This window comes from Rhineura floridana, chromosome 8 (assembly GCF_030035675.1).
Source record: "Rhineura floridana isolate rRhiFlo1 chromosome 8, rRhiFlo1.hap2, whole genome shotgun sequence".
NCBI classification, from domain to species: domain Eukaryota; kingdom Metazoa; phylum Chordata; class Lepidosauria; order Squamata; family Rhineuridae; genus Rhineura; species Rhineura floridana.
Window position 1 is genome coordinate 114714129 of NC_084487.1, and position 25755 is coordinate 114739883.

At 42.0% G+C, this 25755-nt stretch overlaps 1 protein-coding gene across 5 annotated transcripts in view; it reads right to left on the bottom strand.

The window, feature by feature from the left end:
* SEMA3C (semaphorin 3C) overlaps nucleotides 1-25755 on the bottom strand; it is a 223093-nt gene that overhangs the window by 71516 nt on the left and 125822 nt on the right. For all 5 annotated transcript variants that reach the window (XM_061582155.1, XM_061582157.1, XM_061582156.1 and 2 more), the window contains 4 exons: nucleotides 22641-22760; nucleotides 16314-16404; nucleotides 6574-6693; nucleotides 3451-3593 (listed from right to left, as the gene is read on the bottom strand). In XM_061582155.1, coding sequence (XP_061438139.1) covers nucleotides 3451-3593; nucleotides 6574-6693; nucleotides 16314-16404; nucleotides 22641-22760 — 474 coding nt within the window. The remainder of the gene's footprint in view (nucleotides 1-3450; nucleotides 3594-6573; nucleotides 6694-16313; nucleotides 16405-22640; nucleotides 22761-25755) is intronic.

Sequence of the window (25755 nt, forward strand, 5' to 3'; positions counted from 1 at the left end):
ATGTTTTTAATTGACCATGCCCACTTTTCCTTAAGTGAGGTGGTTTAAGCACAGCAGGCTGAAAACATGCATCTTGGGCAGGCTAAGTTGGTTTTTTCCAACAGCTAGAGTCATTTCTTAAGTAGCAACATATTGTAATCAGTCCAATTTTACATCAAACTGCAGTTTCAGATTCAACTGTTAATGCACTTAAAATAGAAATAGAGCATAACCTCCAGTTTGAAACACAAAAGGCTGTCTTCACTATCATATGACACTGACCAATAAAAAGGCTTTGAAATTAATAAAAAAAAATTGACACAGATTTTTAGGATGAATAATGAGAGTAATGTAATTTTCTAGGTTAGATTATCTATAGAAACAGCAGTAACACAGGAGAGAAGCAAAATAAGGACACCAACAAACATACAAAAATCTAATTCTCCATCTTTGGAGGTGGCAGGTGTTGCCACCACTCACCATATGCTCAGAGGCACATGTTACCAAATTCTTCCAAGCTACACAGCAAGTGGATTGGACTGTGAAAGACCAACCCAAATTGTGTTTGAATTTTTACAAATTGGTAGGGCAGAACAATATCTCAGAGAGGAGGTCAGGTCTCCTGATCCCCTGGTGCATTCACTATAGCTGCCCAATTTTCCTGCTTTTTAAAGTTTGATAGAAATATCTGTTGGCTATAGGTATGTTCTTAAACTGCAAGGGTTTTTGCCTATAGTGAATATAATCAATATTGGATTACTGCAGCATGTTCTACGTGGGGCTGCCCTTGGGCCTGGTTCAGAAGTCCCTGCTGGTGCAGAACACGGTGGCCAGATTGCTGATGAGGGTTCATGGGCAAAAACCTGTGACACCATTGTTAAATCATCTGCAGTGGCTGCCCCTCCACTACTGAGCCAGATTCAAGGTCCTTGTGTGAATTCACAAAGCCCTGAACAACACAGGTTCAGTGTACCATAGGGACCGCCTGAACCCTTATATTGCAATTCATCTGCAGAAGCGTTGTTGGCCATCCCCTGAGTTTGCAAGGCTCATTTGGCAGCAACAAGAAATGAAGTCTTTAGTGTCATGGGCTCAGTCCTGTGGAATGCTCAGCCGACAGAGATTCAGCAGGCACCTTTTGTTTCAAACTTTAAATGTCCGCTGAAAACTTCTATGCCGCCAAGCTTATGCGAGCAATTAAGAAAATATATTTCTGTAATACTTAGTTGATGAACGGATATTAAAATTTTACATGGTTTTTATTGTACATATAGTATAAACTGCTTTGCTGTTGTTTTTAATGAGCAGCAGTATACAAATATTTTGATAGACAGACAGAGAAAACACTTGCCTAGAAACAGGAGGTTCTGGGTGTTGTGTTGTGGCTATTGGCTTTAATGGCAGCCATAGACTTCTAATTTCAGATCAATGGATGAAATAGTAGTGACAACAAAAAATTAGACACTTGGGCTTTCTGGAACATAGGAACCTGCCTTACATTTAGTTAGACTATTGGTCTATGCAGCTCACTATTGTCAACACTGACTGACTGACTCTGCAGAGTTTCAGGCAGGAGTCTTTCCCAGCGCTACCTGGAGACGCCAGGGATTGAACCTGGGAGCTTTTGCATGCAAAACATTTGTTCTACCACTGAGCTATGGCCCTTCCCTTGGCATTATAATATTACCAGAAAGAAAAAGAAAGAAGGATAATACCTATGTTATCAGAAACAATGACACAAAATAATGCCATGAATGTGGCTGTTGTGGTAGATAAGATTCTGAGCACCTCATCAAAGCTACCAGCAAAATGGATTCCAGTAACGGGGGAGAAAGGGGGGAAATGGGCAAAGCATGATGACTCTTATGCCTCAAAATGTACACACTCAGGGCCGGCACTGGACATGACTGGGCCCTTGGGCACCAGCCTGCCCTAAGTCTGCGGCACTATAGCCCAATACAGGCGGCACAGGGCTAATAAGCCCACCCATGCAGCTCACCTACCTCTTGTGTCATGTGAATGACATGTGTGTGTGTAGTGTGCATGCCTACCATCAACCAAGATGGTGGCAGGGGCATCAGCCCCTTAGGGAAGCCCCTGCCACCATTTTGGTTGATGGCAGGCATGCACACACAGCACACACGACATTCACACTGATGCGAGAGGTAGGTGGTATGTGCGGGAGGGCTTATTGAAGCCCACACTGTCTGCATTGGGGGGATGCCTGGGAGTTCTGCGATCCATGGCAGGGTCGGGTTGTAGGACTGAACACTTCCACAGATCACAGAACAGGAGCACCACCTTCCCACCCTAAGGAGGGCCCCTACAGGGCCCCCTCTAGGCTACAGGGGCCCTCACCCAGGGCCCAACCTTGCCACTCTCTGGTGCCAGCCCTGTACACATTGATGTATTGCAATGTAGGGCTGGTTTGCAAAAAAAAAAAACCCATTTATAGATGAGAAGGGAAAAATAATAGGCAAATACAGTCAGCATAACTGTGAAATGTGTAGAATGGGGAAGGTGGTTTTTTTTATGAATACTAATTGTATCTCCAAAGGTAGTAACTGTGTAGAACTACTAAACTGCACACTGTGCTCCTAAAACCAAATAAGATGGGATCCACAAATTGCTTACTTTACCGCAAGGGTGGGGACCCTCTGCATCCCTAGGGCCCCTTGGCTTTATTCCATGTGAGTGACAAGAAAGGGAAAAAAACAGGGGAAAGGTGGGTGGCAAACTGAAAGACAAAAAAGGAGGCTTCCAGATTCACTTTTGGCTCTTGCCTCTCTCACCTTTGGCTCCAGGTCATACAACATTTGACTCTGGTCCTAGCTGCCACTGGCATGACAACTATCTATCCCCCCCGCCACCCCGGTCAGATTAACCCTCGGGGAATGTGGCCTTTGATAGAAAAAAAGTTCTCCACCTCTGCTTTACAGAAACCTATATTCAAATAAATGGTGTTTCGATTTGAAATCCTTGACCCATCCTTGGGATAACAGTGGTGAGGGATCTAGAAAGTGCATCTTGCCGAAAGGAGATAAAAAGTTTTAAACTGACATAAAATCATATTTTTTTTATCTCAAAAAGGAAAGTGCTGAACTGTCTCTGTTTCCAGCCATTTGCAGAAGTCTTTGGATTATGCTGTTATCCTCTGTTGAAAACTCACATCCAGTTATGCAAGACGGAAGTGATCAAGAAAGTCAATAATGATAAATAGTCAGAAGCTCCCTGTAAATGCACACTTGAGCAGATTAATCTTGCTAACTCAGACAACTACTCCACTGCAGACACACTTTGCAAAATCGGGCGTGGGCTATTTGTGGCTCTTCTTCCCAGGCCTGCACCAAGAAGAAGCCATATTTTAATTTGGAACCTTTTACACAATAGGTATGTTACAGTTGTTTAGCACAAGGCATACGAAAACCTGAATAGTTCATTTCCTAAATAGAATTTTTTATTTTTGCTTACCGGGCATATTCTAGCAATCATAGAATGGATCTGCTTGGTGCTACCACTGTTGTCTGTCAGTTTCTCTTTGAAAAAGAAGTATACTTTAGCATCATTGGGGTCAGTACCATCCGGGATGAGATGGGCGTCCACAAATATGGGCTCTGAAATGACACAAAAATGTGCACATAGGGATCAAGCAGGATGACAGCCCAGCAATGCAGAGGCCTGCAACTAATTGGGACCTCCTCCCGCTTTCATTTATGGAACCTGAAAGTACTCCACGTGTTTGGGGAGAATTGCCATGCCACAGCTGACAATTGGAACCATGTGTGTATGCATTTTGTTTTGTTTTCAGGACTATAGCTCATCGTGTTTGGATCACCAAAAACTACAAGTCAATGGAAAAGAGCTGAAATTTGGAATATAGTTCCTTATGTATCCTTCTGTTATTGGCAATATTCAGGTGTGAGTACAATGAGTACTATATACTCATAGCAAACTCTTTCTCTGAGAGCCAATCCTGATGTAGCCAACAGCACCATCAACACAGAACAGGAAAGTATCTCTGAAATATGCTGATGTACAAAAATAAAAGAAACAAAGAAATAAAAACTCTAGGGAGGCACCAGAAAACAATCCAATGAGGAATGAACAGGCCATAGAATGCTGAGCATCTCTGTGTGTGTATGGATAATAGAAAACTGGAATGACAGGGAATAGAATGAGTATCCTAGAAAAGTCATGCCCTCCTGGCTTGGACCCTACATGTAACAGGACCACTCTTCACTGCAACAATTTATTGCAGGTCCCATTTGTACATCACATGAGCCAGATTCATGTTATGGCAACGTTGTGCTTTGATACTTTCCCACAGCTTCACACCAACAATCCTGGTATCATAGCCACACAGTGGGAAGAGCTATGCTAATATCAGAGGCTGGGTTGATAAGTGCAACATCATCATGGTTTTCTCTATAGCAGGGGTAGCTAACCTGTGACCCTCCAAATGTTGCTGGACTGCAACTCCCATCGACTCCAGCCAACACTGTCAATGGCTAGGTATGATGGGAGATGTAGTCCAACAATATCTGGTCTATATGATCCTACCTTCCAATGTGATTTTTGCATTCGTACTGGCAACACCAAGAGATGCAGCAATGAATGGGAAATGACAACTACAGTAGTCCCATAATGTTAGAACTGGGACCTCAGGCTAGCCCAATACCCTAAACTTAAACAAAACAACAACAACCCTCAAACGAATAGTTCCTTAAACACAGTGAAACTAGACATGACAAAATAGTCCAATAGTTGCATGTTTGCCCAAACAAGAAGCATTACATGTATAGGTACAGGAAGCATATGTAGGACACATTGGTACACATGCTTCTCTAAGCCTGATATTTAAATAATGATATGCAGGCAGTGGAAATGCTTCATGTCAGACAGAAGTGTCAGTTCACTTTGAGTTGTCCTGGCTATGATCATAGAAACCTACTAATATTGACTGATTGATTGATTGCTGTTAGGAATTTTCTTACTTGTGATCGAATGCCTCCATCTAGAGACCTCAGATGACCTTCATCTTTACAACTCAGAGGTATTTCGCCCCCTAGTGTTCATAACTGGTCATACAGTTGTTGAAATGTTTCTGTGAGCTATAGGAAGTGTATATTCCAAATGTTTTGATTTGTTGCCTGAATCTGTTTGTCGATTATTAATAAATTTAACAAGTCTAAGTCAAGAGCCCTGGGGAAACCATTTTCTTTCTGAATACATATCCCAAGCATCTTTTTCCCCCCGAGAAAGTATTAATTTTGCAAATACGACTCTCTCTCTCTTTTCCCAAACTTTGAAGGGCCACTGTAAACAAAGTGAATGGGTGGTAAAATGGGAAATGCAGTTCAATGTAATCAAGTGTAAAGTGATGCATGTCAGGGCAAAAAACCTTGATTTCTCATGGGGGAAAAACACTCATGGAGGCTGAACTGATGGTGATTGACCAGGAAAGAGAGCTTGGGGTCCTAGTGGATAGCTCGATGAAGATGTTGACCCTGTGTGTAGCAGTTGTGAAAAAGGCAAATTCTATGCTAGGGATCATTAGGGAAAGAATTGAAAATAAAAGTGCTGATATCATCATGCCATTATACAAATCTATGGTGCGGCCACATTTGAAATACTGTGTACAGTTCTGGTTGCTTTACCGCAAAAAGGAGTTGAAAAAGGTTCAGAAAAGGACAACCAAAATGATCAAGGGAATGAAGTGACTCCCCTGTAAGGAGAGGTTGCAGCATCTGGGGCTTTTTAGTTTAGAGAAAAGACAAGTAAGAGGCAACATGATGTGTATAAAATTATGCATGGCATGGAGAAAGTGGATTGAGAAAAGCTTTTCTCCCTCTCTCATAACCCTAGAACTCGTGGACATCCAATGAAGCTGAATGTTGGAAGGAGACACAAAAGAAAGTACTTCTTCACGTGACACATATGGAATTCAGTCTCCCAAGAGGCAGTGATGGCCAGCAACTTGGATGGCTTTAAAAGAGGATTGGACAAATACATGGAGGATAAGGCTATCAATGGCTACTAGCCATGATGGCTATGTTCTACCTCCGCGGTTTAAGGCAGTCTGCTTCTGAATCTCAGTTGCTGGAAACTATAGGAGGGGAGAGCACTCTTGTGCTCAGGTCTTGCTTGTGGACTTCCCACAGGCGTGTGGTTGGCCACTGTGAGAACAGGATGCTGGACTTGATAGGCCATTGGCTTGATGCCGCAGGCTCTTCTTATGTTTTTTAAAGCTTGGCTGAAGCCTGTTGTGCAAGCCACATTGCAGGTTACATTTACCCAAGCAGAGATGAATATAGGTACATGGATACATAGTGCTGGCTTCTAGATAGATATTTACAGTAAAAAAAACTGCACATCTGACAGAGTCTGAGAATGCATTTGAAAAAGTGTATATGTTTGAGCTTGTTAAATTTGCATCCCAAATCAATCTGTTGTTCTTTGTAGTTTTGATGGCAGAAAATCCCACAGAAATTAAATATGTATTGTTTATTTATAAAAGTATTTATACACTGCTATTTATACACTGCAATACCAGGGCAGTGTACAACAATAAAACATAAAATATGCCCATCTTACCACTTAACCATTTGGAATTGTGCTGGTCAGTCCTCACTGCATTCCTTCTGGTTAAACTGCGGAAAATGGCAGCATCAGTCCCCATGAAGTCAATGTACATTCCTGAAAACAGTTCTTCATCTGCAGAAAATGAAACAGAGGAAAAAGTGACTGTATCCTTATTTTAAAAGTGATTGCATCCTTGTTTACTTTGGGACAAATTCGTCTTCTGCGACCTCTATTTGATACATAGACATTATCTAATTGTGTAAGAAGTGGGATGAGAGCTGGGTTTTCTTCTGATTCATGATTCCAGGTCTGCAACAGAGCATCCCATCTTAATGGAAACCTTTGGGTAACCATATAATTAAACAGAACAAAATAACCAAATTCAAATGTAGAGAAAACATTTCACGTGGAATATCATTTAGTGGTTGAAGCTGCTGCGAGTCAGCTTCAGAAGATGGAAAAATTAACACAAAGAATCAAACTCTAGTTTCAGTAGAAACAGCCATCTCAGTTATGTGCGATAAAAGTAGACAAGAAAGAACAGTTCGAAACAGTCTTCTTAGTGGTAAAATAGGCAACTCAGCAAACCAAAGCCACACCCTATTTCAGTCTCAATGGGGATAGAATCTAGGGCTACACATAAGCAACAGCAGAACCTGGCCATCAGCACGATCCCTGTTCCCAAGGGATTCCCAAATGATTGTGCACCACAGCCACTTATTCCAAAGTAGAGGCGAAGACTGTTTAATTCTCTCCTCCTACTGTGAACTTCACAAGGGGCTGCTGAAGAAGCAAAGACAAGCAAGCAGATGCATGCAGCTGAGGTGAAGAGAGAGTGGTACCAAAGCTCCTGTTGCTCTTAACACTGGAGATGACAGAGTTAAAGAGCTCATTACTTGTGTTTTGGTGTACATAGCTACAGATCAGAGACGGACAACCTCCGGCGCCGGGGCCAAATCCGGCTCTCTGGCCTGTCTATCTGGCCCTCTGGACTCTCCCCAGGCCACACCCCTCACTAGCCACACCCCCTCTCCACAGGCCACATCCCCCACCAGCCCTACTTCGTACTCTCCTTGGATGTTTTTGCCTGATTGGAAGGTGTCCTTGAACTCCAGTAATCCTTCTGGCTGGCTTCCATGGGGGTGCAAGTCTGAGTAGAAACTTGCTTCCTGTACAAAATAACTTTGCCATTCATTGCTCTGCCCACTTTTGTCTCTGGCCTCACCCACCACTAGCACGTGGCCCTGGAAGGTTGCCCAGAAGGTGAAAATGGTTCCCTATCCTTGCTATAGATGCATTCCTTCTTAGGAATGATGACTAGATAGGACGTTTCTGAGGTGAAATGGTCCCAAAGCCTCTGTTGTGATTCACACTCAGGGAAGGGGATTAAAGAGCCTTTTGTCCTGCAATGAGAAATTCCTAATCCACTCCATTTTGCATTGTTTCCCCTCATGTATCATGAACAGTGGACAGACCAATACCACTGGCCCTTCCAATTCAAAATGTGGCACCCTCGTTAATGACTAGAAATAGACACCAAGGGAAAATCTAGCCTGGCACACCTCAAGTTTAAGTGGGCTAATATTGCATGTGCATCTGAGTATTTTAAATTGGAGCCCAAGTGAATTTCAATCTTAAAATGCTTCAGTAAAGGGAATTAGGCCTGCAACCCCTTCACTTGTAATAATGGGATTATGGACTCAAATGCTTTTGCGCTTAAGAATTCAGCTCATGTATCACCAAGTATGTATACTGTACATAGGTATGAATTACAGTTTTTCTCCTGTCTGGGACCATCAACACAAGTCCTATGGGTTGGCAAGGCAATTAAGAGAAACAAAACATTAGCAAAAATAACCTCTCGCTTCCACAGTGACTGTGCAGGACTGGCAGAACTAACTCCCTCCAATGATTTTCTTTTGACTGTGGTTTGCAGATTGCCCACTGGCAATAAGAAATACCTGCCCATCCTCATAGCTATTAAAGCTCTGCTATGTTGATTGCAGCGAAGGTCACAAACTCAATGCCCATATGCAATCATGTATAACCTCCAGTCTTAAGTTCAACAAGCACAGGATGGAACCTGTTGCATAGGAGCAGGGCAGCAGCAAGAGAATGTGCTTTGTTTCTTTCTTCATTTACACAGAAGCAACGTGGCTGGCTTACATGGGACTATTCAATCAAATCGTATAGCTTTAGCATCGGCACTGAGAGCAAGTGAAGATGGATTATTTAGGGCAGAGGTAGCCAGTGTAGTGCCCCCCGATGTTCTTGGACTACAACACCATTCAGCCCCAGCCAGCATGGTTAGTGGTGGCTATGGATGATGGGATTTCAACAACATCTGGAGAACAGCATGTTGACCACCTCTGGTGTATATACTTAGTTGTGCCGCAGAAAGTTCAAATCCAGATTCAAAACTTGCCTCTGCTAGACGCTTACTGGTGCCCCTCCTCACAACCCGGGCCTGCTTTAATCATGGTTTAGCGCAACATATATTCACCGCTAGGTGTTTGTACACATTTAAATTTAAGTCAGTGCCCTTTTTTCCCCCCACACATCCCTCAAAGTGGCTTTTAATACAACCGAAGCCTGACAATCGCAGTAAAATGGATAAAACAATTTAGTAGGACTAATTAATATAGTTACAGAATAGTTGGCAGATTAGTCAACTGAACTGGCCTGTTCTCTGTTCTCATTGTGAAGACAGTTCCTTAACATAGAGGCCACCACTGAAATGCTTCCATTCCTGTTAGATGGCCGACAGCTCCTGATACGACATCAGCTGCCACATTCTAGATCAGTAAAAGTTTCCAAACTCTCTCAGAACCAGAGAGTTGGAGAGGGACTTTTATGCAAGCTAATCCATCCCCCTCCTCCTTGATGCAGGAAATCCAGAATGAGAACACTCCCAGCAGGTGACTGTTCAGTCTCTGGCTGGAAACCTCTAGCAAGTGAGGGCCTGTGCCACCTGTGCAAGTGGTGTCCATTGTCAAATAGCCTTTCCCATTAGGACATTTCTCTTCATTTTCACCCAAAATCTTGGATGAACTTAATCTCATTGGATTTCATCCTGCCTCCTAGAACAGCAGAGAAAAAGACTTTTGCCCTCCTCTATGTGACAGCTCTTTGGGTATTTCAAGAGTGCTATCATGCTCCCTCTTTTTCTCTCTTCTCCAGGTTAAACATACCCAGTGCCTTCAACTTTCATTACAGGACTTGTTTTCTTTACTTTTTGTTTATTTGTTTTGGCTGTTCTTTGAACCTGTTTTGATTTGCTTACACCGTTCTTAAAATGTGGCACCCAGAGCTGGAGACAGCACTCCAGATGAGGTCTGCCTAGCGGAAAATGAAATGGAGCTATTACTCCTGAAACCATGCTTCTGTTATTGCAGCCTAAAATTGCATCACACACACACACCCTTTTTTTTTTTGGAACTGCATCACACTACTGACTCACACTTGGGTTGTGATCAAATGCAGCTTCCAGAAACTTGCATTGTTATCAAAAAGAAAAGTTTTCAATGACAGTCAGTGTACGGGCCTATGAAACTTCATTGAGAAGGCAATTCCATCACATAGATCACCATGCCAAGTCCCACACAGAGTGCATTACAGTCATCCAGATGTTACTAGAGCATACAAGACTGGGGCAGGCAAAGCAATCCAACCTCCCTTCCCTGATCGGCACTGCTAAATTGGGGGGGGAGGGGTTTTTCACTGCCTGTCTGTTGACCCCAGTGCAGATTGGGTTAGCCAATGTTGTGTCCTCGAGATGTTCCGTACTACAACTCCTATTATCCCCAGCCATTGGCTCTGCTGACAGGCTGATGGGAGCTGTAGTCCAAAACCCTTGGAGGGCACTATGTAGGTTATCCCTGGTATAGATATACTGATACACTGTAGTTAAGGATGACCAGATATGTAGTTAAGGAAAATTTACGCCAGAGAAAGAAGGGGAGGCACTGAATGTTGCTGAAGCTGCTTCCTGATTTGTATATCTTGGTTTGCCGGGTGCCAGTGTTTCATCTGCACTGGCATTAGGTGTCCTTATGTAAGAACACCCCCCCCCCTTGCAGCCGGCTGTCCATCTGTAATCTCTGTATCATTCTATTGTCCTACAAGTCCTACAGAGTTGTTGTAAGGCTTGTTGCATGAGAAGGGTTTTGGACACGGGGGAAAACGGCTATACACATCCAAAGTACTTTTCAATTAACCTTTGCATCACAAGTGCAACTACCTCTTCATTTCCTGTCATTTATTTCTTACAGGATTGCCTGTTGCAACTCAGGTTTATAGTTCTCACAAAGCCCTCATGTTTATCACCACTCCAGTTTTTTAAAAAAGTAAATACTGGGAAAGAACTCCACTATTCTTAATCCCGTTGCATACCAGCATTATTAGTTATGACTTAAGCATTCCTACAGCCTACTTGTCTAATCAGGTACCAGTAATATCTGTCAGCTCCATTTCCTTTCAGCCTAATTGTTAAATTCCCCTAAAAAAATGTCTTAGTGATGGTAGTAACCAGCTCACACACTTGGGCATTGTTTTTGTCCAGTAAATACTTGATAAAATCCTAGCTTAATTTGCTAGGGAAGAACAAGAGCAGCCAAGGCCCATTACGTCTGTTTTCCTTGCCAAAAAGAAAGCAAACAAATCACAAACCAAGTATATAAAACCGTGATTTGAAGGGGGGCTTGAAATCTATGTTTATGAGGGCATCTGGTTAGTTACTGCATCAGTAAGGACCAGAATAGGAGGGGAAAGAATCATGTGTACCTGAGACTGGCTCCATAGTCTGTTAAACCATGGCTTGCAGGGAGCCAGCATTATGTTTGCACCAGACTATACTGATGTATACACGTCGAAAAAATGTAGTTGTCCAAGGTGAAAAATTATTATTTGTATTAAAAATAATGTTCGCATTTGGCTATGATTTATTTTAGCACAACTTGCATAATTTATCAGTAAACGTTTAGGTTTCACTTAATTTTGGTTGTTTTTTTAAAAAAATTACCATCACCCAATCCCTTAGTTCTTCATCGTAATCAATGTGCTTATTTCATAATGCTACTTTTAAAAACAAGAATCATTGGAAAACTCAGAGCTGCCACTCTACAGTATCCCTCTTTCTTGAAATATTCATCTGGCAACCCAGTGCAGAGGTCAAACAAATGATCTCCTCCCTGCTGCCAAACGCCTGTTGATTTTGGTGGGAGCAGAAGGGCTAAAGCTACAAGACATGCTACACTGAAATCACAGAGCTAAACCGCCTTTGCAGTTTGTTTTCAGTTGCTACGGAAGACAAAAACCGCATGTTAAGGTCAACGGCATTCTTCCCTTTGTTCAGGAAAATCTGAAATCTGGACAATGGCAGCTTTCTCCCTTGGCTACAACTGCAGCCATGCTGTGGTGCTGGCTTAGTGATGGTGGGATTAGATACAGAGTCATGATCCTTGGCTTTTGAATCAAAGGTTCTCCCTGCCCGCCTGCTGAAGACAGTGGAAAGTGTGTGACACTTTGCATCCATAGGGGAAAAAGTGGCTGACTGGGTATTCAAGATAGGGATGGGGGAGAAATGTGATTCAGTTCACATTTAATGGTGAACCTACCCCCATAGCAGTTTCCAAAACAATGTGTGAACCATAACACAGCCATCCTTCGAAATTCACACTTCTCTGAATTTTGCAGTGCAGTTCAGCCAAGTAATGTGCTCAAAAATACATGTACTAGTGTGAATAAAATGCATATATTAATGAAAATAACATTAGAATGTGCACAAGATGAAAAAGTCGTACAAAAATGCTGATGAGGATTTTCATGAGGATTTTTTTAAAAAAAAGAAACTAATATGAAAATGTGGGGAACTGAATTTAAGACTAGAAAAATGAAGAATGAAGGGAAACTGAAATGTACAGATTCCGCCATCTGTAATCCGCCATCCTGTGTCTTCCCTGCTCCAGGTATATAAAGAAGAGGGGCTAGGTGCACACTTAGCGCCGCACTTGGAGTCGCCTTGAGGTCACCTGGAGAAGAAGATCAGAAGATCATGGAAGATTCCTTGTCCTTATCGTTTTGTTTGGTTGTATTATGTGATTCTTAACGCTGGTTAGGTATTATTTTATTGTTTAGTTTTTTAGATTCTGTATCATTTCTGTATCATTTTGCTTTGTACATCGCCTAGAGTGGCTGATGGCCAGCCAGATAGGCGATTAATAAATGTAATAAAATAAATAAATAAATAATAATCCAAGAACACATGCGGGTGAAGTGGCAATAGCGCCGTAGGTGTTTCCAGCCAGGCAGCTGACGTGGCCCTGATGATAACTTGAAAACTATGAACAGGCCAAGTGCAAAAGATTTAAAAGAATCCTTTGAACACAACTAATAAATTCAAGATAATATCTGACCGACAATGAGGTCCATTATCCCTTAAAGGGTCTCTTTCATCCCAAAACAAAATTCCTTTCATTTCTTGCTTAGAAAATCAGTAAGGGGTGAGGTCATGGTGCAAATGGCCTGATTTTATGGTGAACATTTGTTTTAATAGATGGACGTGTCATGAGACCTTTGATCAGCTGCCCTGTACTCTAATGTAAAAATGAAGTATGTAACATTCAGTTAAAAGAAAGACAAGATGTTGCTGTGAACACCAAAGCCCTAGTTTAGCTTAAAGCATATGGATGAAAAATGGGGAGGGGTCAGGGGCATGCATATAAGCCCTGCCCCCAACATCTCTGCCCACATCATCTCCACCTCACACCTTCTTGTGTTGAGACGGAAGATCTAAAGGGGGATTCTAACCACATTAGGGTTATTGGGCTGGTCTCAATATGGGAAGATCTGAAGCGGAGCCAGTGTATGCGGAGACATTGGGGGCAAGGTTTGTATGTATCCATTACCCCTCCCCACTTTTCAGCCACATGTTTGCAAGTGGACACTTGATTCAACTCTATCCAGTTCAAACATCTGGTATAGCATGAGGATAACACTTGACAGAACTGATGAACTGGGCTCTAGTCCAAGATGAAATTGATGTCACAATAAATCCATCACAATAAACATGCTAATCTTTATAGTACAATAGGACTTCTCATTGTTTGGACCAAAGGTTTCATAACTCAGTTTTATAATATGGTATAGTTGGAAGCAGAGGAAGACCATTGGGAACAGAGAATGGATGAATAAACACACTTGAATTCAGGAGTCTTGGATTCTCCATGAAACTTTCATGCATAATCTGTAGCAGATTTAACCAATACCCTGCTCTCCAGATCAAACACAGCAGGCTAGTTGTATCAAGCTGCAGAAACCATGTGCCATTAGGTGCTTTATGCTGATAACAGGTAAGAGGGCAGGCTTGCCTTATGGTCTCAAAGACTTCAGGCTAACAGCATCTTTGTAGGGTAAGTTTAGATTAGAAAAAAATATGGGAGAAAGGGTTAACCACCTTGGAAATAAGCCATGAAATGTTATTAACATGCTGGTGGCTGACAGAGCTCTTGTCCCAAAACACCACAGCAAGTTTTTTCTCCCAAGTAACAGACAGAGACTGGGCTTATCCACATGGGAGCATTTCTTTGTAGCAAATACACTGCTTTTACCATTGTAATAGGTCCACACTTCGTGCCCAAGGGTAGCTTCAAATCCATTGTTTTCTATTCCGTGTCCTGCACTCTGGGATGACCAAGAAGAGATGCCGGCCCTCCTCCTTGATGTTACTTCAAAATTATCTCCGTAAAGATTGAGAATATTAGAAAGAATGATAGAATCCAATGGCAATTCCCATTGCTTGTTACAAGGAGTGAAGGAAGTTTACTTGGGGAGAAAGGCAGGAAAGAATGGAGGGCTGCAGCAAATGGTGAAGTGGGGAGGACAGAGCAGTGGAAGTTGCTAGATAAACCATGGAAACAAAATGGAATTCATGAGAGAGTTAGTGGGTGGAGAAAGGGGAAGAGCTGAAAGTGATTCACCTGTCCACTAAAAACCATCAAAGTAAACTATCCTCAAAGATGTGCGGAGTGGAGTGGAGTCGTATTGTTCTAAACTTTTCATATTATCAATGGATTGGATTAGTACAGATTTACAGGGGGAAAACTGTGTGATAGCTTCTGTTTACCAGTAACGTCATGTGAACCATGCAAATTAAAAACAGATGTGAGTAGCACAAAACGCACACTAAATCATCGTGTAGATGAGTCCACTTATTCAGGAGAGCTCAATACAGATTCAGTGACATGTTCAGAATACAAATCAAGATTCTAAGAGCAGGGTCCCTTAAAAGACTGGATGGTAGCAATGAAGGTGTCCCAGCAAGTCTCCACACCCTTCCCACCTAGCTTTAAAAGAGCAAGGCATGACAAGCTCACTCATGGGACTCTCACCCTGCATGGAAGACTGTGCTTGGAGGCAGGAGCTTCTGTAAAGGGCTGCAGCTGCTCAAGCTGATGGAGATGGCACTGAGCCATTGGTGACAGAACAGTGACTGGCCTCCTGGGATCCTGCTCTGTATTCCTGTTGAGTCGATGACTTCCCGGTACCAAGTGATACATCCTGCTTTGGGGGTGGGGGCTGGACAAAAGGCAGAATCTCTGTCACCCCATGCCTAACATCCTGAGTCAAGGAAGCTGGATCCTCATCCTACCTCCCAGTTGGCTCCAACTCACTTATCCCCTCCTCCTCCTCCTGTCAATGCTGTCACCCCAGTCTAGACCCTGCTGGAACTGCAGGGCTCATGACAGCTCTGTCCCTCTTCCAGCAACTTTCTGTATTTCCGTAATGAGTTCTCTGGAAGCCCACTTAGGTTCTGTACTGTGCACTGAGAAAGGACAGAATAGTCCATCCTTCATTCACCAGCCCACTTCCTTGTCTGCATGGCATTCTATGCACTCACCTCCTTGTTGCCTATGGCTACCAGGCAAGCGCTTAAAGACAAGGCCTATGGGAGTCATCTTTCTTTCCATGCAATATCCTGTAACATTATTATGGTCATTGTATGAAAAAGAAAAATATGGATGTCCCCATAGGTACAATTCTCTCTATAATCCCCCAGGAAGATATTGCATTTTAAAACAGATTTTTTTTAATTGTGCAGGGATGGAGGTAATGCTGTAAAATGTAAGAGAATGAAAAAGGCAGCCCATGGACCACCTGGCAAGCACTTTTGTTTGCTAAACAAAATCCACTCATAAACAGGACAACTGGTTTTGTGAGCACACTGAACCAACACGGAAGGGAACTAAGTGAATCCATCCATCCCTAGCAATACACTCTTATACAATTCTAAAATCAAACTCTTAAACTCCACTACAACCGCTGAAACCTGGTCAAGCCTCTCACTCTCTCTTTTTACTTCATTAAAGTAAATCACACACATACATTTAATAAACATTAAGGCTGGAAAAATATGCAAAACATTATCATTTTGTGAATTACACTAAAAAGACTTGGGGACCATGTGTTATCTGCTCTAACAGAAACCTAAAGAAGATTTCTAACATATTTTCTGAACTTTGCAATCACTCTTACATGGACTTCAGCCTAGAATAATGGAAACATATTGCTGGAAGGATCCTGTAGTCCAATTCCCTTAACTGAGGAAAGATTCGCTAGAACTAAACAGTCACTGACAGATCACTTTTTCCAGTTTCTTCTCTTACCCCGTGGCTCAATTTGTTTACAACACCCTATCATTTCACTCCAGCACCTAATGATTTAAGCCCCCAGAAACCCTGGTTGTTTTCACTTACTGATCATAACAGAGACGGTATTCACATTAGGGTTGAAAGAGCAACGTCCCTTCCCAGATTCACATTTGGAATCGATCTTGAAAACTTGCTCCTGTAACACAGAAATAACACGTCATCTGTAGAAAACAGTTGAAAGTGAATTTTAATGTGTCTGGCTTAGATGGTATATTGTATGAAAAAGCAGTCAACAATTACAGGGCATATATTTTATGATCTGCAACAATAATCCCTTATCCTGCTTAAACAACAAAAAGTCTTGTGGCATCTGACTGTGACATACGGCAACTCCTCTGAAGTTGGTGCTTGTTACCCTGCATTTTCATTTGCTTCCATGACTCAGTATTGCACCAAAATGTAGTGAGTGATGCCCCACCACTACCCTTCTGCAATATTTTGCCTGTTCTAATGGACCTCTTTCTTTAGGTCCATTTTCTATTAAGGATGGACAGATCAGGCTATTTCCGTTCTGTGCCAGTTTCAATCCTAAATCCGATCCATCCTGGGTTTTGTCATTTTTTTAATTGCATGACAAATTCTATGCCATTTTGTATGCACTTTCCTCTAAAATACACATTTTATATGTATTTCCTTCCTAAACTGTGTATAAAATGTGCAGTTGATGAACCTAAACTGCATCACAAAACTTGGAGAAGTGTGCAATCTGATTGTTAACTGCATTCTGATCTAGTAACTCTAAATTACTTCTATTTGCTTTAAAATGTGGACCTCTTATTTGCCTGATTCTCAGACAAAGAGGCCTTCAGTCTCCTAAAGACTCACATGGTAAGTGGTGTTTCACAGCGAGGCTCCCCTTCGATGCCTCAGAGCTATCATGTTTCACCATCTCTACCTGTTGTTGTGCACAGTCAGATCACCACAGACTTATGTGGTGAAACTGTGGCCCTCCAGATGTTGCCGGACTCCAACTCCCATCATCTCATTCCATTGGCCATGCTGGCTGCACCTGATGGGAGTTGGAGTCCAACAACATCTGGAGGACCCAGCCCTGTTTTAGATAGAAAAGATAAAAAGGGGGGATACTGAATAGATTGTGGTAATGACGATGACGATATCAGTTTTCTAATAAAAACTAGAGCTAAGACCCAGAAAGACTTAGAGTGGATGATAGCATCAGTACACCGACTGAATTCTGCCAGTCTGGTTCAAATTTTACGGCTTTATGAGTATATGACTCATAGACTGGCTCTATGTCCTAAAATGATATAAACCCAGTAAAAGTCTAATGATGAGCCTCATAGGAAGATGTGTAAAGTCCAGGCTTCTGCTACACATATATATGAGCTGCGAAGGCTAATGCTGCTCACCACCCACCCTAGTAATCAGTCATGACAGGTAAGCAGAAGCTAGAGACTTCTCTCTCCCAACACGGGTTCCCTTTCACACTTTGCATTCCCTGTAGATGACACACAGAAAATACACCTGCAGCTGCGATTTGGTCACAGTTATGCTAAGTGGGTGAACAATAACGCCTAACCTTCTCTAGTAGGGTTGCCAGGCTCAAGGCTGAGAATGATTCTGTATCGTTAAGAGAAGAGAAAATTCAGCCAAGTGCAGGTGTCCTTGCAACCCTTGTAATGGGAAAAACCACAAGGTGGAATTCTCCCTTCTCCCTGCACAACTTTTAAAGGTACAGAAGAACTCTTGGTTGTCAGGCCCAGCTTCCAAGAGGTCTTCTGTATCTTTAAAGGTTGTGCAGGGGGAAAGCGAGAATTTCACCTTGTGGTTTTCCCTATTACAATGTTGCAAGAAAACTTGCCCTTGGCTGAATTTTCTCTTCTCTTAAAGATACAGAATCATTCTCAGGCCCTGAGCCGGGCAACACTATTCTCTAGCCCAGCTTTGATTGTTAAATGTTTGGTGTCCGTTGTCATGCAGAGTCACATCTTGGGCATCTTGTAGCTCTTAGCCCAATTTCATGCAGAAGACAAGAGGAGATGGGGTAGCAGAAAGAGAGAGAGAGGAGGTGGCAGCGAGTAGTAGCAGAAAGAAAAAGGGGTGACTCTACCTATCTTTGGCTCTGACTCCATCCACTGCTGGCATGTCCCACCCACAAACAGATTACCTTCAAGGGAGTGTAGCTTTCAATAAAAAAAAAATGTTGCCCAGCCCATAACACAGGCCTCAAGAGATCCTCAAAAGATTCTAGCTTTGCAGAAAAAAACAAAAGAATAAGAAATTGGTTTTTAAATATCTTTCTTTCTTTCCCTTTTCATCTGGAAAAACAGCCTTTTGCCTATGAAAAATGATGGCAAGTTGAAAAGGCATCAGTTGCTGATAAGCCATGTAATTTCTCACTAGTCTTGCTTGTGGAATGCTAAAAATAAATTCACTCCATTCTGCTAATTAGGCCTATACACGCATAGATGCAATAGGTACAAAAGGGGTGGGGTGGAGACTCACGTTAAACCTTTGCACTTCAAGGGGATTTGCTATTCTTGGCCTGTACAATCACAGCGAGGAAAGTGTAAGGCCTGCAGTCAAGTGTCTAACAGACTCCAGACGTCTGAGTTCGCGGTTTATTTAATCAATTGATCACAGGCATGTGGCTAAGGAGACAGGCTCATTGAAGCCAATTACCATGTACCAAAGATGTGTATCTTTATTTTGCCATTTAAGAACACCCTATTTTTGCCTCACTGTGAAATCTAGCATTTTACTGTAAATTAATTGATGTCATGTTTATGCCAACAGAACATTCCTGCTTATGCTGTGTGTGCATCTGTTGGAGCACACTGAAGATTCTTTTTTAAAACTGGGGCAAGATGCTTCTCACAGTTGTATGCATTAGTTTTGAGCGGTAACAGGGAGAGAGAGGGAGCAATATATTTTGTGAACATTTTGTCTCCCACTGCAAAGCACTCTCTTCTCTTTTTTTACCAGTGTTTTCAGAGGTGTTGAGAAAAGGGTGAAAATATTGTCTGTCATCAGGGAGAAGGGAACACACCCCTCACTGCCAAGGCAACTGGGCAAATCTTGTTGCACTAAACTGTGCTAGTAACAAGAAAAAAATAGGCAATCAAACCACAACAGAGCAGCACTGGAAGGCAAGAAACATTGGCCTGGGTGCTTCAGAAAGAAAGATGTGTCTCTTCTCCCCACACTGACACCCATGTGCTAAGATATGCTCTCAACAAAGCTGCCAACATAGCAAAATGTGAATAGTTAAGTGCCATTGGGATATTCCATTCACAGCATGATCCCTGATTGGCTGGAATCATGGACTGAAGATGGGAGAAGCTTTTTAACATTGAAAAACTGGTGCCAAAGCAACCGCAGCAGATCAGAACTACAAGCATGTATAAGTAAATGTGAATCATTGCAAAGGAATATGGTTACCACAGGGCTTTTGTTCATTTTTTGGCCACTCAAAAAGTATAATTTGTGCTCTAAAACGTTTTTGCTTGCAAATATTCTCAAGAAAATGGCCAGAAGCTACTATCCATATGATGGCATAGCTAATAGGCACATTGTGCTTCCAATGTGCTGTGGAGGAAAGGGCAAGATTATGGCCACTAGTAACCCTACTGTTCTTTGTGGCTGCTTGAGACTAAAATCAAGCAAGCCAGCAAACAAACAGGTGCTACCAAGCTCCTGACAAGCAAAAATACATGGATAGCAGGCTGTGCTCAGCTTGATGGGCCACAAGTTATGCAGACCTGGAATACTGTGTGTCTTGAACTATGGAGACCTGTATTCTAACCACATTTGAGCCATGAAGCTCATTGGAATCTCCTTTTCAACCTTTTTCTCAATGACCTGGCCCCTAACTGCTTGGCGCCTGATTTCCATTCTCCCAAAATCCATGGAAGTCGATGCCCCCTTCTGCTCTATGCTGACGATGCGGCCCTGCTTTCCTTTTCCAAAGTAGGCCTCATACGTTTGATTAGAGTCTTCATGAACTATTGCTCAGAGAATTCACTAACAATTATTTTCAACAAAACAAAAATATTGGTGTTCTCAAAATCCTTTTCGACCTTTAGATGGAAAATTAATGGCCACTCTATCGAGCAAGTTAGATCTTATAAATATTTGGGCATGATTTTTCACTCTTCCCTCTCCTGGGTGCCTCACATTCGTGCGGCAGTTGCTACCGCTCGGAACACTCTGAAGGGCATTATACGCTACTATTATAATAAAGGAGGGCTCATACCTGCAGCCATTGAGGTTTTCAGAGCCAAAGTGCTAGCCCAATTATTATATGGTGTTCCGCTATGGATATATGCCTTTAATTCTACAGTTGAAGCAGTTTTGTCCATCTTTCGACGCCGAATTTTTGGGATTCCAAAGTGCGTCCCCAGCGTGGTCTTGAGATTAGAAGCTGGTCTAAGCTCGGTTGAGTGCCATGCATGGTCTCTTGCTTATAATTTTTGGGCCAAAATTGCTTATGCATGTTTACCGGGTTATCTGTCGCTCCTAGAGGAAGATATGTTCCTTTCCACCTGGAAGAAATCCTTTATAGATAAGCTTCCTTACTTAGGCCTTTCAACAGAATTTCTATCTTCCCAAAATTTTAATAAGTCAAACAGATTATCATCTCTCGCCTCAAGGACATGGATAGACAATCAACGTTACAAGCAGCAGCCAAAGTCTGCTCTCCCTTACATCACAACTTGAGCTTTAATTTACCAAAATATGCACCTTATTTGGAGATCCTTACGAATCCTAAATATCGACTAGCTTTTTCTAAGGCTCGCTTCAACTGCTTAGATTCTGCCCTTTTGGAGGGCAGATTTCAGGGTATTCCCCTAGACCAACGTCTATGCCCGTGCAGGTTAGGTCACATAGAATCGCTTGCTCATGTTCTCTATGTCTGCCCATTTTATTCTGTGGAAAGGAATCAACTCATTTTACCTTATATCCAAAAGTATTCTAATAGCTCCTTAGAGCACCGGACATCTAGGCTTCTGTCTGGTAAGAATAGTCCACATCTGATTCCAGTTGCCAAGTTTTTATATATAAGTCAGTCTAAATGTATATCACTTGGTCATCAATATCCCACCTAACTATTTGTTATTATTACTATTTTATTAGTCCCAATGTTCATCTGTATCTATTTGTTAAGTTTTTATATATAAGACAGTGCAAATGTATATCATTTGGTCATCAATATTTCATCTAATCATTTGCTATTACTACTATTTTACTAGTCCTAATGTATGACTGACTAATTGACTAGAAGTTGCCTGTATTTGACTATTTAATTTTTACTTTATTTTATCTCTTGGATGGGTCGTTGACCGTAATAAAGACACTTGACTTGGCTCATTGGAATGGAAAACCACTTTCAGATTAACCTATCTCAAATGACTGTTGTGAAGATAAAATGAGGATAACAATTTTCAGATCACCTTGGAGGAAAAACATACAGATGTGAAAAACAAAATAAAGATCCTGCAACACAGGTGGTATCTCCAAGTTGATATTATCAAGTTGATACTATTGGTATTATCAGCTCTCCAAGCTGATTCTCACTGGCTTACAAAATTCCCTTGCTCAGAGCTCCAGACTCAGGGACTGGATCCAGAGGTCTCTTTTAGGCATGGCCAAGGACATGGACGTGCATAGTTGGTTTTTGTCATTTCCCTGCTTTCAACAGTAAATTTTGTACCCCATCTCAAAAATCAGCTTTGGAAACTCCTCCCAGTTTCAACAGTGTTTTATCATTGGGCATGGGGAGGGGTCTGTTGTTGAGAAACCATGCCAAAGCACTCTTGGGGATGAAAAACAGTTCTGCAGGGGTGTTTTTTTTGGGGGGGCTCCAACCGGGTTCAGTAAGGTAAGGGAAATTATTTGGGTTAACATGACTTGGATACTTATGAAATGTTTCTGATATTCACCAGAATTACTATAGCTGTGCTCAAATGATGCCTCAAACTTCTCCATTCTATTTGTGGGCAAAGAAATTGGGAAGGCAATCTCTTCAAACTTTTTTGAGGAGGGGAAATTCTGCAAAAGTTTCTCAGGGGTAGGGATCACCATTATTGCAGTCACAGTAACAGAGTCCCTTCCCACCCCCTAGGAATATTGTTATTATTGTTGTTGCTGAAAGTGACAGGAGCAGCTGCGCTGGCAGCCTGGCCAATTTTTTCATCCCCTACATCACCCTGGGGCACTGTGCACAGGAAAGGGTGACCATGATCCCAAAAGAAAATGGTGGATAGGAGGGGGAGCTGCAAAGCAGCCTTCTTTCCAGAAAACCTTCAATAATTTTCTCAGAAAAAAATGTCTTCTGAGAAATTTTGGCTCAGGTCCAACCACCATTTTAAACCACAGACAAAAATAGCACTGCTTGATCGACACACTTACCTCAGCCCTTCGTCCTCTGTTGAGGTATGCACATACAGGGCTGAATGCCCCACTTCCACAGACGTATAAATGGGTGCGGTTGAAAGTCTGTATCACACGAACAAAATTGCCACAACCGTGCTGCAGAAAGAGAGAACAACAAAAGTTGATAAAACTACAGTGTACCCCCTGGCACCATAGAAAGGAAGCAATGAAGTCACAGGAGGGAGCTGTAGAGGCACTATAGTACACGCCTGGCTGGCACTCTCACTCTCCCATAGTTTGGATTTGGCTTGGCATACCTGGTGCCACTAGATTTGCCAACCCTGTTGTTAGTGAGCCTTATGATCCTCAGAGCCACAAGTGGATCAGGATCTGGCCACTGACCATTTCCATGCAAGGCTCTTACGCTGTGATAAGAGAGTCAAGCTCTTCAACGGCAAGACTTGTACATTATGATTTAGGAGAAGAACCATTATGGTTCAGCAATGGTATACAAACAGGATAAATGAAAGACAATGAATCTGATACTCTCTATAGAAAGACTTTTTACAAGCATCTCCTTTTCCCTTCTTAGCTTCTGCTATCGCATTGAAGCTAGAAGCAGGCAGCAGAATGTTCCTGGCGCCTTCTTGTCCAGACAGCTTCTCCCAAATATTAAAAAGCTGACATGCTGGTAGCAGAAAGCCCCAGCAGACACGAAACATTTAGCCATGCTTTTAATATGCGGCAAGGTTTTCAAAGCCACACTCATACAGAAAAAATCAAACGTAGCCAGGGCTGCTCTAAGTTCTTGTCTTTTTCCGTCCTGCCATTCTTTCACCCTCTTCCCCATTCTACGTTTTGGGACCCTGAGCAATGCCTTTGCACACAGCTGTTTCCTTTCCAGATGTGATATTATGGAGGACCCGGTTCTTCCGCCATACTTATTGGGCTTTGTGTGCAGATAAACCATTTATAATTGCATAACATTCATGTTCCATCCCATATAACATCCCATTATATCATGACACCTGTTCTACATGACACCCAGATACAGATGAGTGGATCAGCCTAAGTCCATCCCATTTTAATTTTACTGGTGCTCAATCATAGGTCTGTTCCATCCCATTTTGAGCATATTTTTTGAAAGAATTCCTGAAAAGTTTGCATTTAAATTGTATGCATTACTGTACACATTTTGTAGGCAGTTCCCCAGCATACATATTTTTCAGTGGTTCTCATGATATTTTCCTGCAAATTATACATATTTTGGGTCCTTTTTTGGCACACTAAAAAGGCATTGCAAAATCTGGAGAACTGTGTGATCTCTTCAGGAGTTGCATTCTGATCCTTAAGCAAGTTGGGAAACTATCAGATTGGTTGTTCTCCTGCAAAAAGTGTACCAAACTCCTCCTCCATCCCCACATCCAGAAAGGGGTTGCAGGAGTGAGTGGTGATACTACTAGAGGCTCAGAAAGTTGCTTCTGCATTAGGAGCCCTATCTGATGAACCATTTATTATCTGATGAACTCATTTATTATCAGGTATTTTATCAGAACTGAATCCCAGTGGATTTCTAGCAATAATTCAGTGTGCTGGATTTGCCCTATAAAGTACAACATTGCTTGTATCACCAAAAGTAAGATTTGAGCATTGAGCCCAATGGATGAGTCCAAGGGTCCATATAATCCATCATTCTAATAGTGGCCAGTTGTGTCACCTCTGATGGAATCACCAAAAACAATTTAATAGGGTTATCTTGAGTTTGTTACATTTGTATCCTCCCTTTCTACATCAAGTACAGGCATACCAGGCTTTAACGTTCGCAATGGGACCGGAGAGTATACTTTAAGTGAAAATCTACTTTAAGTGAAGAAATTGTCTTCCCTTGTACTGCACGCAATCACCACTAGATGGCAGCAGCGTCATGCCAATAAAATGTACGTTATTGCGAAGCGCGCGAACGTTAAGCGGGGTATGGGGACGTATGGAGCATGTACATTATAGCGAGGTGACGTTAAGCGAAGCAACGTTAAGTGGGGTATGTCTGTACTTTGACTTGACACCTTGACTTGGATTTAAAAGATGTGTATCCTTCACAACGTGCATTGACAGAACACTGCAGAAAGCCATTTTTGATGTGATGACACACTTGATTATGTTCAGATTCCTTTAGTGTGGTGTTTTATTAGTGCTCAGAATGCATTAATAATGGCCTTTTTGCAGTGCTTTATCAATGTGCATGTGTGCACATTTTAGACAAAAAAAAAGAACTGATGGAGCTGAAATTGATGGCAAATGCTCCAGTTCTGGAATTTGATTTCATAAAAATCTGCTTAAACTGGAATTCAGGAGCAGTGAAACACAATGCAAAGTGAACCCATCAGTCAATAAAGGACCGGAATGAGGGAAATCTCAATTCTAGACTGAACAAGGTAAGGTTACTTACAGAACTGTATGGTTCAGTGCTGCTGCAAACTAATAGAGCCTCCAAACCTGAACTTAACCTAAACCTTTTTCTGCCCCTTCTGTGCACAGAGGGGAATTCAGTTGTGGGGAAGATATTCCTCTTATTTAGTTTGTACCTTAATTACATTAGGAGGCAGCTGAGTGGTTGGTGTTTTTCCTTTTAACTTTTCTTTTAAAAAGTATTGTGCCTCTCTGTGTTGTTACTTAGCCTTCTGTGCTTCCTGAAATGCCCGTAGGAGAATGCTATGTTACGATATTGTTCCATGGGTATTCCAGGAAGTATGGAAGTCCAGGAGGTTGCCTGTAGAGCACCAAAAAGCAGTGAATGATTAAAAAAAAAAACAAGTTAAAAGGAGGCTTTATTTAAAAAAAAGAAAAAAGAAAGAAAATCCTCCGCTGCTCTTTAGTGCTCCATTGCCAGTCTCCCAGCTGCCCACACATAGCATCCTCTGTGTAGCAGTGCAGCGTTGTGATGGCGGAGAAATTCAAATGAAGTTCACGTCTCAAGTCGTATCTATCAAATTCACACTTTCCAAAACAATATGAGACTTCAAATACAGCCATCCTTCAAAATGTACCATTTTCCAAATTTTGCTATGCAGGTCTCAAACCAAATGTTCATAAAAAGGGGGGAATGTGCATAAAAATGAATAGATGTGAAAACCACATACAAAAATGCATTATA